Source organism: Dunckerocampus dactyliophorus, chromosome 6 (genome assembly GCF_027744805.1).
Source record: "Dunckerocampus dactyliophorus isolate RoL2022-P2 chromosome 6, RoL_Ddac_1.1, whole genome shotgun sequence".
NCBI classification, from domain to species: Eukaryota; Metazoa; Chordata; class Actinopteri; order Syngnathiformes; family Syngnathidae; genus Dunckerocampus; species Dunckerocampus dactyliophorus.
In genome coordinates, this window is record NC_072824.1 from 13,067,375 (window position 1) to 13,083,841 (window position 16,467).

Consider the following 16,467-nt stretch of genomic DNA (forward strand, 5'->3'; position numbering starts at 1 on the left):
GGTAAGGACATCTTTTAAGAAAAACTACTTACTGTTACAAGCCGATGCTTAGTTGGTAAGTGTATGAGGTACAACTAATCGTCAATAGTACTGAATGTATGGAAATCCATCTAAAAACAAGAGTTTATGTCACACGAGACTGCAGTTACCCTATTGAGATGTACACAATAGGCAGGTGAGTATTTATATATAAAATCGTGTATGAAGTGCATTCTCTGTCCAATATTGTGAGCTTTTAAGTCTTTAAAAGCATATTTAATTCCATGGCTCTCTGGTGTCCACTCCATAGGGAAGCCGCTTGAATCACCTAAAAAAAATGTGCTGAATCACAAAGACTAAAATTACTCTCAATCCTCACTGCTTCAGGTTGTATATTTACTTAACTGTAGAGAGTACTAGGTGTCTGGCAAGGGAAAGGCATTCTTTAGCGCGCAGGGGCTGGGGGGCTAAAAATAACATTGTATATATTTTATTTCATTTGGTAAACTTTAACAATATTTACTCATGATTTTTTGCAAATTATTCAAACTTGTATACACATGCATTTATTAATAAAAATAATGTGTATTCAGCACTGACTAACAATTACAAATAATAATAAAAAAAGATACACAGTATATTCAATATGTGGGCGCTCATTCACATGAGACAGCTCTAGTAAGAATAAATGTTTTCAATGCGGAGACGTAGTAGATGGCTTTCATACATTTATGTAACGAAAAGAGTTCAGGTGCCGTCATGCATAAAAAAAGCACAATGCAAGAATATGCAAAACAGCCTGCAGACAGAGACCACTTCCTCAACAAAGTGGGAACGCTATGTGGGTGTCTCATGAATCTGAATGCGCCAAGTCAATCAGACTGGGAAAGAGAGGAGGCTGGATGAACAGTAGAACATTTGACACGAGGAATGAACAAAATCGGGGCAGGAGTGATGATTAGATGCATATCCTGTTTCCATGGATACCTGAGTGTGGTGAAGAGCCTCCACGACCGTAGTGAGGCGCAGTTTGAAAGGCGTAGATGACGTCGCTATCAGCAATTGCTGTCAAGTCATCGTCGTCCGAGAAGGAACGCTGAAACCCTGTGGAATACAATTCGGCCAGGATGACCTGCACAGAGAGCAAGGGAGACATTACATCGATACTCACGCTGCCTGCAACAATTTCTCTCAGTCTGTAGTTCTTGAAATGTTAATTTGCAGTAATAATACGAAAGTGAAATTCATTTGCACTGTAGCGGAGCTGAACCAGGGAAGAACTTGCTTTGCAAAACTCAACTCACACTGAGGCTTTGTGCAGGAAAAATAAACGCTGCTTTGTCAGCAGCTCCCCAAAGTAAAAAAATTATGAGAAAAGTCAGCCGCAACAAACACACAGAGACTGATAAATGAAGGGACATGGGCCTCTGCACAAAGAGGTAATATTAAAGGCCACCTCTTTGCAATGAATGAGTGAATGTCTTCTGAATTAAATCAAATCCTGAAAATAATTCAAAACAAAAACACAATGTTTAATCCCAAATAGAAAAAGCACTCTAATTCAGCAATTGAACAGAGTTAAAAGTCACATATTATAATTTGTTTAGGGCTGTCAAATGATTAAGAATTTGAATCAGATGAATCAGTTTTTAAATCAATTATCCATGATTAATCACCATTAAGGCCCTGGCACACCTTGACGATTTAGGCAGCGCCTGACGTGATCATTTTGATGGCATACGTTGAACTGCCGATGTTTTTTTTTTCAATTTTGGGCGTATACATAGCGTATTCATAACGAGGTCGACGTAAACATGACGTATTAGTAACTTATATAGAACGTTTCTATAACTTATAGACAACTTATATCAACGAATGCGTAGCGTGTTGCCGGTGTTCACAACTTATGCCCAACGGCCAACGCCTGTCACACCTTGACGATTTAGCCAACGTATGAAAAATATGCTGGTGTAAGTCCAATAAGTTATGGGTAAGTTTTGTATAAGTTAAGAGCACGCTGAAGCACGCCGGCAGACGTCATAGTACGTCCAACTCGTCCAAAAATTTTGTGCATGCACAAAACATTTTGACGTATGTCAACGTATGATTTATACGTCCCGCATCCGCGCGCAATAAGTTATGCGATCGTTGACACCCGTTCACACACGTTATTTGTAAGTTACGCACAAGTCGTAATACGTCAACATACCTTGAGACAGAACTGTCTTCTTGGCGAGTGAAGATGAAGGCTGTTGTTATTGTATTTGCAGGTAAGTTTGCAGCTTGACCAGTAGAGTGCACTGTGACACTGGGAATGGAACTAACTTGTTTTGATTTTTTTATCAATTTTATTAATGCATTAGCGAGTCACAAATCCATGAGTGGTAGCGTATGCAGCCTACACCAGGGGTCTCAGACTCGCGGCCCCATCTTAATATGAAAAACGAATATTCGTGTGGCTCGCAACTCGTGTGCCAAGCTGAACGAACCAATTACGGTGAGGTATATGGTCTCGAGGGCGGGACCTCGGCCGAACAAACCAATCACGGTGAGGTATATGTCTCGAGGACGGGACCTCGGCCGGGCAGCACGTCCAACGCCTCACCACCTTAACTCGTTTGCTCGCTCATTCATTCATTCCTCGGAGACAGAGCGGAGTAGCGGCTTCACGGCTTCTCCTCTGCCCAGCTGAGTGGAGGAGTTATAAATGACTAGTAAAATAGATAAATGAACATTTGACACTTATATGTATTTGTTTTCAGTGTATTTTCCAGCATACTTAAATTTGTTATGAATTGAGTTACGAAATGAGTGATAAGACTATCCACTTCATGTTTTTCCACACACACACACACACACACACACATTATAAAGCCATTTTTCTCATGTCCCAGGTGTCCCTGAATGCATCTCGCGTTCTTGTAATGCGAATGAGGAAGTGTTGTTCCCAGGATGAACAGACTAGAGATGAGTTGGAGATACATACAGTATATGATGTTTCAACTGTACAGCTTTGATGTGTTCAGGTCAGAATGAAAGAGTGTTGAATCTCAGTGACTGTGTGGGGACGCTCCACTGTGCTCCGTCTGCTGTCATAACAGACAGGCATGCTTGCTCTGGTGCACATACGTTAATTACAATAAAAAAAATGAACGTAATAAAATAAATTAGTTACCGCCGTTAAAATAACAACGTTGACGTGACTAAAATAGCCAAAATGTTACCATGCTAACAGTTATCATGGTAAGTACCGAAAGTGCTAAGACAGTTCTATAGTGTCCCTACATCATGCCGTGTAGATATTTGCATTTTGACATCATTAAAATAGCTCAAAGGCTAACAGTGGCATGTTACTAGCATGTTAGCACCTAGCAAGATAGCACTATGAGTGGATGCTCTGCGCTGCAGGCATGCTCATAATAACAAAAATTATCTAACTTACAGGTCCCAATTCTGTAGCTGACTGAGGCATAGTTGGCAAAGTCCCAGACTTTAAGATGTGTAGCGGAGCCTGTTTAATTATTTATTTTTGCATAAAAAGGTGGGAGTGCACACTAGGGGGGCTCATCTAGCCACGGGCAAGTTAGGCGGTATTGCCATTAATCCATTCCAAAAGGCCTGATGATAACCGAAAGCCAAATCAATTTTTCCCATAACAAATAATGTAAATCCAATTAATCTGTTCCAGACACTCAAAAATAGTAACACAAAACCATTTTACAGAGAATAACTATAGTTTTACATGCAGAAAACAAAGCGGAATACATGTAAACAATGAATGAAATGCATAAATGAACATTTGTGCATTTAAATGAACATTTAACATGACTTTTACCTTTACTGAAGACTAGCAAACACAGAGATGATGGGGGGAAAAGGGGAGAGATGGCAGAAACTTCACTTTAAAGAGTGGACGGTTAGAGCATTTACACACATTGGCCATGCTCTATCTGTAATGTGTCTCCCTTAAACCGTTCCCCCTGCAACATGTGTTAACGAGGAACCTTTACATTACACTCCTATTGTAACGGAAGCTACGACTTCGTTCTTGAATTTAATAATCTTTCTTAGCTTCTTTACCGAGTTCTGGTTCTTGCAATATATTTAACTTTTAAAAAAGCACAAGATTCGTATAAGGCTCAGAAATACGCAGTGTTCTTGAATGCCTCCTGACTGTAAGGCGAGCTTTGCTAATTAAAAGGAAGAAAAGAGACAGGTACGAGTTGCTCATCGTTCTGTGTGCATTCTGATACAATAAACAACCCACCATAAAGATGATTAAAGGAAAACTGCACTTTTTTTTTTTTTTTACATTTTGTCCATCATCCAAAATCCTTATGTGAGACATGAACACACATCTCTCTTTTCTGTGTATTACATGTTATCATAAATGTGCCTGTTACTACATAGTTATAGCATGTATATGAAACGATAAAACCTTGTTGGAAGTTTTTGGGGGTGTTTTAGTAGCGAGCTTCATAGGCAGAATACTGTAGGTGTGCCCCATTACGTGTATTAATTAGCTGCCTTTTTTTTTTAGGCTTTTTTATATTTTTAGAACACACAGAAAAGAGACATGTGAAGACATACAGTATGTGTTCATGTCTCACATAAGGTTTGTGGATGACGGGCCACTGAGTCACCAACACGTGGATGTTTTGTTTGTCAGTTTATCAGGCACACTGTTAGGCCTTACAACAACCAAAACACTGTACGGAAACCTAGACTTATTTTTTGCAATCATTTTCGTCAAAAATCCAATCCTTCTAAAAACCGGAACATACAAAAACGTTGTTATAACATAATTAAAAAGTCAATTTTGCATAATAGGGGATGTTTAAAGCAACAGTCGGGAATATGTTTTGTTCCAAGTCCCCTACTGCAGTTGTAAATTGGTATTTATTTTGCAAGCCAAATGGTTATTCCAAATAATCGGTGATAAACCTGTATTTGTTGACCAAGGTGAAATTGTTTAAACACTGCACACACCTTCAGAGTAATGTGAGCATGAATGCTCAATATAAGAGATGTATGACGATTATAGACAACTGAAGGTGATCTTGTGTAACCATGGCAATGACAGAGATACTATTCACCTTTTTTTTACCAAGCCAGTGTACCATCAACATGGTACAAGCTTCAGGGTAGGGTCAAGTAGCTACATAATGTTACTTTATACTGCCAACAATAGAGTAAAAGTGCTGTGCTTTCACGGACCGTGATAGTGCGTTACATGGAGTTCATGGAATAGACGGCCTCACATCATTTCCAGGTCAAATAATGTAGTGCCCTACACAGTGTGTACCTGGTCTGGAGAGATGCCCCCCTCCTCAGCCACCATGGCTCTTAAGGTAGACAAGGAACCAAAAAGAGGCACAGCGAGGCCCACCCGCAGATACCTTTGCCCCTTGGTGCTGAACACCAACGTTACACACATGGGCCTGCAAACAGACAGTGACATTCTCTTAAAATCAGCCTGCTGTCATACACGTAAATCAGTGTTGTTATGCACAGACTGTACAATGCAGAGAAAAGGTGGGATTAATTATGTGACCTGAACAGGATAAGCAACGGAAAATGAACAAATGAATGAATGAATGGACGGACCTAAAGGACACCGCTGGCTAACTCAATCATTTTGGAAGACATATTGACTGAAAAACAGCAAAACAAAACATTCCCTAAGAATAAGCAAGACATGCACTGTTGTGCATTGTATAATCTAACACATATTTTGGGGGGGATATAGTTGATTCGATGATGCTGCTGTATATAATTCAATTTCACAAGTATGGATAATCTCATTTGTCTGAGCGTGACGTCATATGTAAGTCCTATTTCTCAGACAGTCTCTGAATGTCCCCTCTGAATGTATGTACTCTGATGCATGATGCAAATTGTCGTTCTGCGACACTTACAGAAATTGAAACATAAAAATATAAACATTTACAGAGAGATGGAGTTGTATCACAGAGAACAATGCATTAGCTAAAAATGTAATGTTCCTAGTTTATAGTATATCGTGTGTTCAACTGTATAAAATGCAAGCAGTGTCTGCGCAGCATCTGAGGAGCAGTTTTCATCCTTTACGATGACCCGAGATAAGATAGTAACAGGATGAGAGTTACAGGAAATAGATATGTCATCACAAAACTAATTCCTGCCTTGTGTTGGTTTATTGCTTTGAGTTTTAAGTTCTCATGACACCAAAACACATGTTAATCTTGCTACTTTCGGCATGAAAAATAGCACTGAAAGGCATAATTCCTGCGTTAGATGCGTGCTCAAATATTGACATATTAACCCTTGTTTTTTTTTTACACTTTCCGCCACTGAAACCAGTCCTTCCGGAGACTGGAGAAGCAGGAGGAAGTGACGTTACCTCAAGAACCTTACCTCTCGGAACTACCCACAGAATACATTGTTTCTATATTGTTGTGGTTAATGTTTTTGTTGATTTTCTGTTGTGTTATATTTTTGTGATATTATGCCCGCTCGTTGTGTGGCAGGCATTTCCTCGCAAATTCCCCAAGTCAGATTGTTTGGTATTCTTATTATTTTAAATTACATTTTTAAATTTAAGACACACGGAGGATGACTTGCAAAGTAAATATTCACATTTCCTCTCACTTTCACTGTATTACTAATAAATACTTCAACAATAAATGGCAGCTGTCTTCTCTAACCGCCCTGTTTGTGTCCCTAGCTTCTGGAAGGCCTCTTTGGTGGCATCATATATCATTATCGTCACATGTTGAGTTCCAACATAGTTTGATTTAAAACAGGGGTCCCCAACCACCCCAAAGACACTTTAAAAAAAAAAAAAAAGGTTTTGTAAATAACTACGTCAAATAACATGTAAAAGAATATCAATTTGGAAAGATATTGTTGTACAATAATATGTATGTTTAAAGCCCATCATTATTGCATATAGTTTTGTTTCATTCTGTTTCGCCTAGTGTTTCCCAGCAGTCCATGAATGCAACAACCATAGTTGTGAGTCACATAAAACTTTGTCCGATGCTGTCACAAATACTTATATTTTTCTCTTTTCTGTGACTTTTGTTCGGTACAGTGAGACAAAATATAACGTGCAGCACTTCATTGTAAAGGCCGGAATTGTGTTGTTGGCACTCATCTTTCCTTCATGTTAGGCTTTCACAACTTAGATGGTCATCTTAAAAAGACCCCCAGTTACACAGCACGTTAATTAATAAATAGCATTACATTGCATATATTATACTCCAATACCACCCTCTTTTCACACATAAACCAACCAATCACAGTGGCCATTTGCCCCCGCTCTCACAAACATTGGCCCATCTTCTTCTTTGGTGTTTGTTTCCTTTCTTTTGGAGTTAATGCCGGTTGGCAAACTAGCTCATTTGCACATTACTGTCAACTACTGGGCTGAAGTGTGGAGCAGAAGTTTGTCCACAACAAAAAATATTCAATAATAATTACATAAAATAGGCAAATTAAGTAAGTAGATTAAATTTACTCGCAATGACTAAAATTTTAGTTGCAAAATGTGGCCATTTAGTCTAGTGGGAGCCCTGCTGTTATTTCAGATGTTCAGATGAACTCCTTTGTCAAGCAGAGGCAGTTCTGGTATCAGAAACTGATGTACACTCCTGATCAAAATCTTAAGACCAGTTGAAAACTTGCTAGAATTTGCATTTTGCACATTTGGATCTTAATGAGGTTTTAAGTAGAGCTACAATACGCAAAAGCAAGAAGGGGGAGTGAGACAAAAAGCATTTTGAAAAAGTAATTTATTGAAAACAACAATTAAACTGAAATAGGCTGTTTTTCAGCCCTCAGTCATGAGGGATGCCCGCTGCAACATCTGCACGTAAGCATTCGCCGTTTGACGACCCTGCACCACCTGAAGCGCCAGTGTTCCACTGAATGAAAAAGCACCCCAGACCATTATGGACCCCTCTCCACTGTGCCGGATAGAAAACATCTCAGGTGGGATCTCCTTGTCATGCCAGTAAGCCATCTGGACCGTCAAGGTTACCGGTACATTTTTTCTCATCAGAGAATAAATATTTTTTCCACCTTTCAATGTCCCATGTTTGTGCTCCCTGGCAAAGTCTAAACGGGCAGTTTTGTGGCATTAAAGACGAGGTCTTTGAATTAGTTTTTGTTTTTTTAAACCCTTTTCCCACAGACGCCGTCTGATGGTTATTGCACTGCAGTCGGCACCAGTAAGGGCCTTAATGTGAGTCAAAGACCGCCCTGTGTCTTGATGGACAGCCAATCGGATCCTCTGGCTCAGTGCAGGTGTGATTTTTTTGGGTCTACCACTTGACTTTTTTGTTCCATAATGCTCAGGATCTTTCAAAAAAAGTTTAGAATGACTGTCTTACTGCACCCAACCTCAGCAGCAATGGCACGCTGCGAGAGGCCTTGCTTATGCAGCTTGATAATCCGACCACATTCAAAAAGAGAAAGCTTCTTAGCTTTAGCCATCAGGAGGGCATGACAGTGTGAATGCCTGACAGAAAATGACAATTTTGAGCAGATTTTGGCTTTTATAGCCTGTGGTCTTAAACTTTTGATCAGCTGATAAACAGCCTATTTCAGTTTAATTGTTGTTTTCAATAAATTACTTTTTCAAAATGCTTTTTGTCTCACTCCCCCTTCTTGCTTTTGCATATTGTAGCTCTACTTAAAACCCCATTAAGATCCAAATGTGCAAAATGCAAATTCCAGCTATTTTTCAACTGGCCTTAAGATTTTGATCAGGAGTGTATTGCCAGCTGACTGCTTATTCTGTAAATGTTGAAAAATGAATATATACAGGACATGTACTGTATGTAGTAGCAATGTACAATGTATTGGGGGGTGTATGTATGGGTAGGATAATGACAACTTAATTTTACTCGTATTTTACAGTTTACTGGTGGATGACAGCAGTATGACAAAATGTTTTATTAAAGAAGTACTTTCATTTTATGATTGTTTTTTTCCAATCATTCTTTAGTGTCATGAGCCCTTTAAAGTATACTACTACGTTTGACACATCATTTTTACTTGCCCACCTCACAGGGGAACCTCCACATTTGAGTAACTTGAAGCAGGGGGTGGTGCACAATAAATATGCCTCAAACGTTGCAGAAAAAAGGTCAACTGTCAGCATATGCTACAATACCTCTACAACTTATATTGTTAACTTATTTTAAGAATGGTAAAATATCGCTTAAAACATTGCCTGCACAGTTAATAAACATTTCATCATGGCGAAGGTTTGACCCTGGAACAGATTAATTCAAGCATTATTTTCTATCGGGAAAATTATTTTGAAACATGAACAAATCCAAAGTCGACCGGTCTCTCTTCATCACCTCTTTTCATCACTCATTTTAAACACAGCGTTTATGTTATTAAGCGATGCTGCTGCTGTTGGTATTATCTGAAGCACACAGGCATCGACGTCCTGCTGCCAGCCCGCTCATGCTTGATCTTTCGGGACATGAAACTCCGCATGCCTTCTGCTTAGATAATGCTGCAGTAGTACTGCACAATGATACAAGTTTGTGTGTTCTGCATAGGTGAAACTAAGACATACTTACTAAGCATAAATGTGGAGGTGTTATAACGTATATACTAAATATACTAATACATAACGAACTTGAAATGGTCGCATTTATCCTAACTCAAGCATGTCCTTTTAGAATGTTCCATACATCCATTCATCTTCTATGCCACTTATCCTCACTAGGGTCACAGGGGTATGCTAGAGCCTACTTTTAGAATGTTGTCATTGCAAATGTAATTAGGTAAAAAAAATATATACGTATATATATATATATATATATACATACATATATATAATATAAATAATAGGGTATGATCAAGGTCATTTTTTTTTCTTCTGTTATTTATCATGCAAAAAGTCAGCCCTTGCGGCCCGAGAGGACATTTGCAACCCACAGTCACAAAAATGAAATTAAACATGGCCTGCATCAAAAATATTATATCTATATCGTATATCTATATACAGACCTGATCAAAATCTTAAGACCAGTTGAAAAATTGCTAGAATTTGCATTTTGCACTTATTTGGATCTTAATGAGGTTTTAAGTTGTTTTAAGTACTGTCTTAAAATAAGTACAGTCTAGATATAACTGTTTAATCAATTAATAATAATAACAATAATAATAATAATAATAATAATAATAATAATAATAATAATAATAATAATAATAACTTTGTGAATAATTCCAAGGAGTTTATAGAAATGCTTTATTAAATAATTAGCTGAGTAGATGCCAAGTGTGTCAAGGGTTAAACAGAAACGTGATGGGGAAGAACAGCTGGCATCAGCCAGGGTCACCAGCCAGATATGACCCAGAATGTAGTCAAAACTGAAACATTGGCCGCAGCAAAGGAATGTTTTGTTTATGTCAACAACTACACAAAGTGTTATCGGGACGGTGAGGGAGCCGGCTATCATCTTCTGGCGTCACAAGCTTCGTCAAGGAATTCAGGAGAAAGTTATCTTTGTGGGGACTGACACCTATGGTTTGAGCAAACAAGTATAAAAATGACTGTGGGACGTTCGGGGGGAGCTCTCTTTCATTTCAGCCAGGAGATGGGTACAGGTGAAATGAAACGGGGTCCAGGGTTCTGTAAGCTGCGGAGCGCTATCCTGTCTGACTTATTTTTCAAATATCCTGTGTGAATATTGTTTTACCCATAAAAAGGATTATACAAAAAGTCCTGTTTCAGGGACCACAAAATGGGTCAACAGTTTAAAGCTGTTCTGCAGAAATGGAGGTTGATCAAGCCCTGGTAGTTGGTACAACTAATTCCTACAGGTGTTCGAACCTCTGGAGTACTTACTACCTCCTCTGTCTTCAGAAAAGTGTTTGGAACACACTGTGGTACTATACCCTTGTGGACATCAGTTGAACAGCATTGGACTGGAGAAAGTACTTTGTTGCTGCAAAACTGGCAAAAAAGGGAATTAACAATGGAGGAGGGACAGACCATCTTAACACTTAAAAATTTAGGTTTTTCCTCCAGAGAAATTGAAGTGTTCTAAAACTTTTGACAGGTAGTGTGTGTGTGGAAAAAAAAGGACTTTGTAAAGACGAGCTGCGCCATTTTTGCTGATCACCTAAAAGAAATGGTTTGGGCATGCTTGATGCCAGTGTTTTCAGGAAGCTAGTAGGAATGATGTTGCAGGTGGTGAAGATGGCTTCACGGAGGACATCCACTGTCTGCAACTGATCTTCATTTTTGTAAACTTTCCTTGCCATCCATCCTCAAATGTTCTCATTTGGATTTCGATCAGGGGAACATGCAGGATAGTCCAAAAGAGTGACGTTATTGCTCTCAAAGAAGGTCATTGTAAGGTGGGCATTGTGAAAATGTATTTTTTGTTTCACTCTCATTTCTTCTTTTTGTATTTTGAAGCTCTACTGAGAACATCCTTAAGTTCCAACAGTGCAAAATGTAAGATCTTCCAATTTTTCAATTGGTCTTAATATGTTGATCACAGCTGTGTAGACATTAAAGGTTACAAGATGTAAGAAAAAGTTGAAATACTGAATGTTATCAGACAAGAAGCTATCACACTAACACAAATAAGACAAAGTGGGGCTTTTTTTATTTGTTATTTAACTTTTAGGACGTCTTCAAATAATTTGGATTTGTTGTTGTGTGTATTAAGAAAAAGTTAACAAATATAAAAATGCTGCACCACATTCTTACATTTGCCTGGATGTAGCCCTTTATGGAAAAAGTATGGACACCCCTGAGTTATATCAATGGAGAAGAGCAATGATCTGAATATTGAACCTTGAGGCCAACCACTCACATACAACATCTGATAGAAACCCATCGTGTCCTGTTGTGGACACAGTCTGAACTGAACGGCATGACAGCATAAGACTACTACAAGTAGCATGCCATTTATTATTTGGTACTTTATACACTTAACTTGCTAATTATTCAAGATTCATTTTTTTTTTTACTGTTAATTATATATACAGGACATACAGACATAAAAATCAGTCACTTTTAATAGGGAATTATAAGTGAATGTTGCTGTTTGACTACAGATATGTGTAAATGTTTCCATGCATTACCTGGTTTGTCGCAGAGGGATGGGCAGGGAGATACATAAAAACGGGTCAAAGGTGTTGCTTTGCTTAAGGCAATGAGGGCACGTTAGAGACGACCTGGGGAGAAAATAAAAGAGGCAGTAAAGATTTTGTTTCACTCACCATAATTTCTTTTTCCCAGTAAACATTTTATGTTTTGTGACATACATTCCATGACACCATTTTGTCATTACTCTATTGTACTAACGCTTGCCAGAAATATGTCATACACAGTGCTGGCCTGATGAACAAAGGGATATACTTGTATTATGTATCATCAACACAAAGCATGGTGTCAGTGCAGTTACACATTCAGTGTCTGGTCATTTGCATGCAGCAGACTGTGGATGATTGGCAATGAATGTTAAACACTGAATTAGGCCATCTGGGTGGAAAAATGGAGTGCTGTTCAGATCTTAAGCAAAAAACAAAACAAAACACAAGGCCAGTTGTATCTCAGAGAACTGGAGGATAAGGGCAACGGAGACAGCTGAGATCAATATCGAAACAAAAAGAGAGTGACAAAGATACGACAACAAAGTCGACGGGGCTCAGTGGGAGGAAACATTAAATATGAATACAAGGCAGGACAGCCGAGTTGACACAACCTTGAGAGCAAAGAGAACATTGGAAAGGACAACAACAGAACCCGTCAGTGTCTTTTTTTTCTTTTTCTTTTTTTTTTTTTTACACATGCAAGGCAAACACATCAGAGTCTATGCAAGTCCAGTTGCCTCAATCCAACCTTTGCGGAATACCACGCCCTGGATGACCAAGACAGTATTGCGACTTAATTCAAAAGATGAATATAATAAAATGAATAAATTGCTAAGAATCGAGCCAGACTTTTAAATGCATGCACTTCCAGACATGGTGTTACTTTGCACATGCATTGGTTTATATTTTTAGCTTTTTACCATGTCTTTGTCAATCTCTTCACTTTATAATTATAATCCAGAATAGAGCTCCTTACTTGTGCCGAACACTAAAGTGCAAGAGGTGGGTTTTTGGTTGTTTTTTTTCGCAGTTTAGATAATTTATTTTCTCTTTTGCATTTTTGGCCAGTTTACCTCGCCCCAGAATATAAAATGGTAAGATCCTCTCATCCTACATTGTCTTATGACCGAGTCAGGTTGACAACATGTTATGGAGAGACGTCCCTTGTCACATTGTGGTTAAAATTTCACGACTGGACTATATTATGGTTTTTCAAAACTATATCAATTATTAATAGGGGTGTCACGAAGCACTCAGTTCACGAGGTGAGACGATACACGAGATTGGGTCTATGAGAATAACACAAGATTTTCACATTACTTTTTTAAAAAAAAGCACAATGAAAAATTATAAAAAAAACATAGTAATATATTGCAATCTACTTTAATTTCTACTACGATACCTTGCATTTCTCTCATGAGGCCACACTCTTCTGCACTCTGTGTGTATGCTACCGGCCCAGCCTCCACCCACCAAGACAAAGAGACTGACAAAAAGGCTCACTCTATTCATGCTGGTGTTCTATGGAACAAATGCACCACGGTATTGAATCCAATGCAGAGTGAACCCTCTTCCTGCCTGTTTGGTGGCGGGAGATGAGAAAAACAGACACACATGCACGTGGTAAAACACTGAGGCTGACAAAATTAGCAAGTAAATTTGTATTTATTGTGTGGTTAATTAATTTATTTGTTATCGTTCCATGCGTAGTGTCCATGAGTTTTTTTTCTGAACAAAAAATTGAGAGCTCTTGTGACAGGATCTTGTGACACCCCTATTAATTAATAAAACATGCTGTTTTATGGGTGAATACAACCTGTTGCATATTTACTGTGCATATTTAAGCAAATTTTACATATTTTTTTGCTAAATTAAGCATTTTCAAGCATAAAAATGGTTACATTTACTAAAATACAAATGTAAGGCTTTCAGATGATGCATTCAAAAACTCAACTCTGAACCCCTGACGTCACTTCCTGTCCTCCACACATCCAGAACACATTTATTGTAACACACACAAGCATGGGTCGTATGTCTTAAATGTCTACTATATTGGGTAAAGCGGGACTTAAATCCTGATGGGCCCCGCAATTTTTAGGAATTTTTTTGGCTGTGGTTAGCATGTACAGGAAGTAGTGTATCAGAGGGGTTGCAAGCGTGTTGCACTTATGGAGCAAGTCATTCATGACACCCACGTGCTTGCCGCTTGCCCTCCGTTGGTAGCTTTTACATCGTGGGTGCAGCGTGCGACTCGTGCGTGCTAGATGTGCTTCACGTAAGGCTGTCGTACGTTTCACTCACTGGGGATGTACGTGTGTGGGCACTCACTTTGATTGCAAGATGGGCGTACTGGCTTCCTACCACACCTACGGCTGTTGTGACCGGGAGAACCAGAGTGTACAGCGGGAAGAGCCACCCGCCGTGGCCAGGTAAGGTGCATTAATGTCGGATATTCTTTGTCAGCAGCCACCGTGCGTCCACGGAGGTCAAGAGAACCAGGGTCTTGGCCAGGAGAAGCCGCCCACTATGGCCAGGCAAGGCGCATTTGGGCAATGTACATGTCTCTTGCGATTTTCCCCATTTTTGCACGTAGCCAGCACATACGCTGGGATGTAAGTTGTGTAAAGGTGACTATAGGGGTCTCTAGAGAGTTCTAATCATGTTAAAAAACTGTACTTAAAAGGTTGGAAACACGTTTTGTATGCCGTAAGTCTGAAAATATTTAATTTCTAAATAAGGAATCCTACTTTGCTGAAATTCACTTAACATGGTGGGGCCCCAGAACCAATCAACCGTGATAAACGAGGGATTACTGTAGCAAGCGTTCAGGGGGCACAGACCCCTGTCTTCACAGGCTTCTGCTGATTGCAGAAACTGTCATTCACCACTATGCAGTCAGACAATACAAATACAGTCAAACTTGTCTATAGCGGCCACTAGAGGGAGTCTGCAAAAGTGGCCGGTATAGACAGGTTTGAATGTTGACCAGTAGAGGGGAAAAAAAGGAAAAAAAGGGAAAAAATAATAATGTTGACCAGTAGAGGGCACTGCGGACTGCGGAAAAAAGTTGTACAGCACTACTAGGCTTGTTATTATCATGGTTCATGGTTAATGGTTTTAATTCATCCTGAACATGCATATGAGTCAAACAGCAGCACATCACATAGTACAATTCACAATTTTGCATGTCCAAAAAGGAGTAGGAAGAAGCAAAGCTTATTTAATCCTACCCCTCATCAGTTTCACATCAGTTGCAATACATTTATTCACTTCTTGTTCTTCCAAGTGTACTTTGTAGGTCTACATGACAATGTAGTGCAATCATAGCCAAGGTTTTTACTTACTAAAAGGAAGCTAGAGGCTTAATAATAACTGATAGAAAATATCCACGACCCACAGAACAAAGCTGTGCTAGTAATGTCTTACGCTTGTTTTTTATATTTTACTTCTTATACGGCAGAGTGTCATTACAGCTTTAGTTCATCAGGAAGTGACGGGAAGTGACGGTGTGCGTCCCGAGCAGGAGAGCTAGGCTCAGTGCTAGCTGTGAGTTTCGAGAGAGTTGGGAAGTGTGTTTATGTTGGCGTGGCTGTAAAGTCCTGCAGTGTTCTCCGTTGTTAATAAAGCCATTAAAGTGCATGGGCGACGTGAGTTTCTCCTTCTCTTACAACAAGCGGCATTACAGTATTGACCAGTGCGCACCAGGAAATAAACGGTGTCTTTTCTTACAGGCATTGCCGGGACAGCTATGTAGTGGGGCTTGTTTAACCTTTGCCTTGTGGGCAAGCAGGAAGGAGAGACGATACTGAGAGATGTGTGTGTGTTCTGAGCTGCTGTCTGGTGGCCGCGTTCAGTAAATAAAGTTGGCAGAAGCAACAGGAGAAGTTTCCTTCTTTGCTTCGGAGCTGGAACAACTGACAGTTTGTGTGGATCTTGTGAATGATTATGACTGAGCTAGGACTCAGTAATTAAAGTCTACACACGACGGCTTCATTGATTGAAAAACAAAACTTTTTTGTGCATGAAGCTTCTACTTGAGTTGGTAATTTGGCCGCCATATGCGGTCAGATATTGACCAAGGGAGACAAAATGGGTGGCCGCTGGCCGCGTTGGACAGGTGACTGCTATACACAGGGTCTATAACATGTAAATTTGCTGCGGGGGCTTTTTCAGTGGCTGCTATAGGCAGGTGGCCGTTCTATAAAGGTGGCCGCTACGACAGGTTTGACTGTACTGCACTTAATGAATTTTTAAAAGAAATTATTCAATTCACCCTTGGTGGAGGTCTGTGTTCCAGTTCATTGTTTGCTAGTTTAATGTTTGTATTAACTACAACTGTTTGAGGAACACATTTGTTCATTACTGTTTCTC

The 16,467-nt window shown here is 39.4% G+C and overlaps 1 protein-coding gene across 2 annotated transcripts in view; it reads right to left on the minus strand.

Moving 5' to 3' along the window:
• The window catches only part of usp43a (ubiquitin specific peptidase 43a), a 125,636-nt gene that overhangs the window by 63,563 nt on the left and 45,606 nt on the right, over positions 1-16,467 (minus strand). Inside the window, exons 4-6 of one of the 2 annotated variants that reach the window (XM_054779836.1) lie at positions 12,085-12,177; positions 5,285-5,420; positions 967-1,111 (exon numbers count right to left, since the gene is read on the minus strand). In XM_054779836.1, the coding sequence (XP_054635811.1) occupies positions 967-1,111; positions 5,285-5,420; positions 12,085-12,177 (374 nt within the window). The remainder of the gene's footprint in view (positions 1-966; positions 1,112-5,284; positions 5,421-12,084; positions 12,178-16,467) is intronic. The other variant, XM_054779837.1, reaches the window with a different exon arrangement.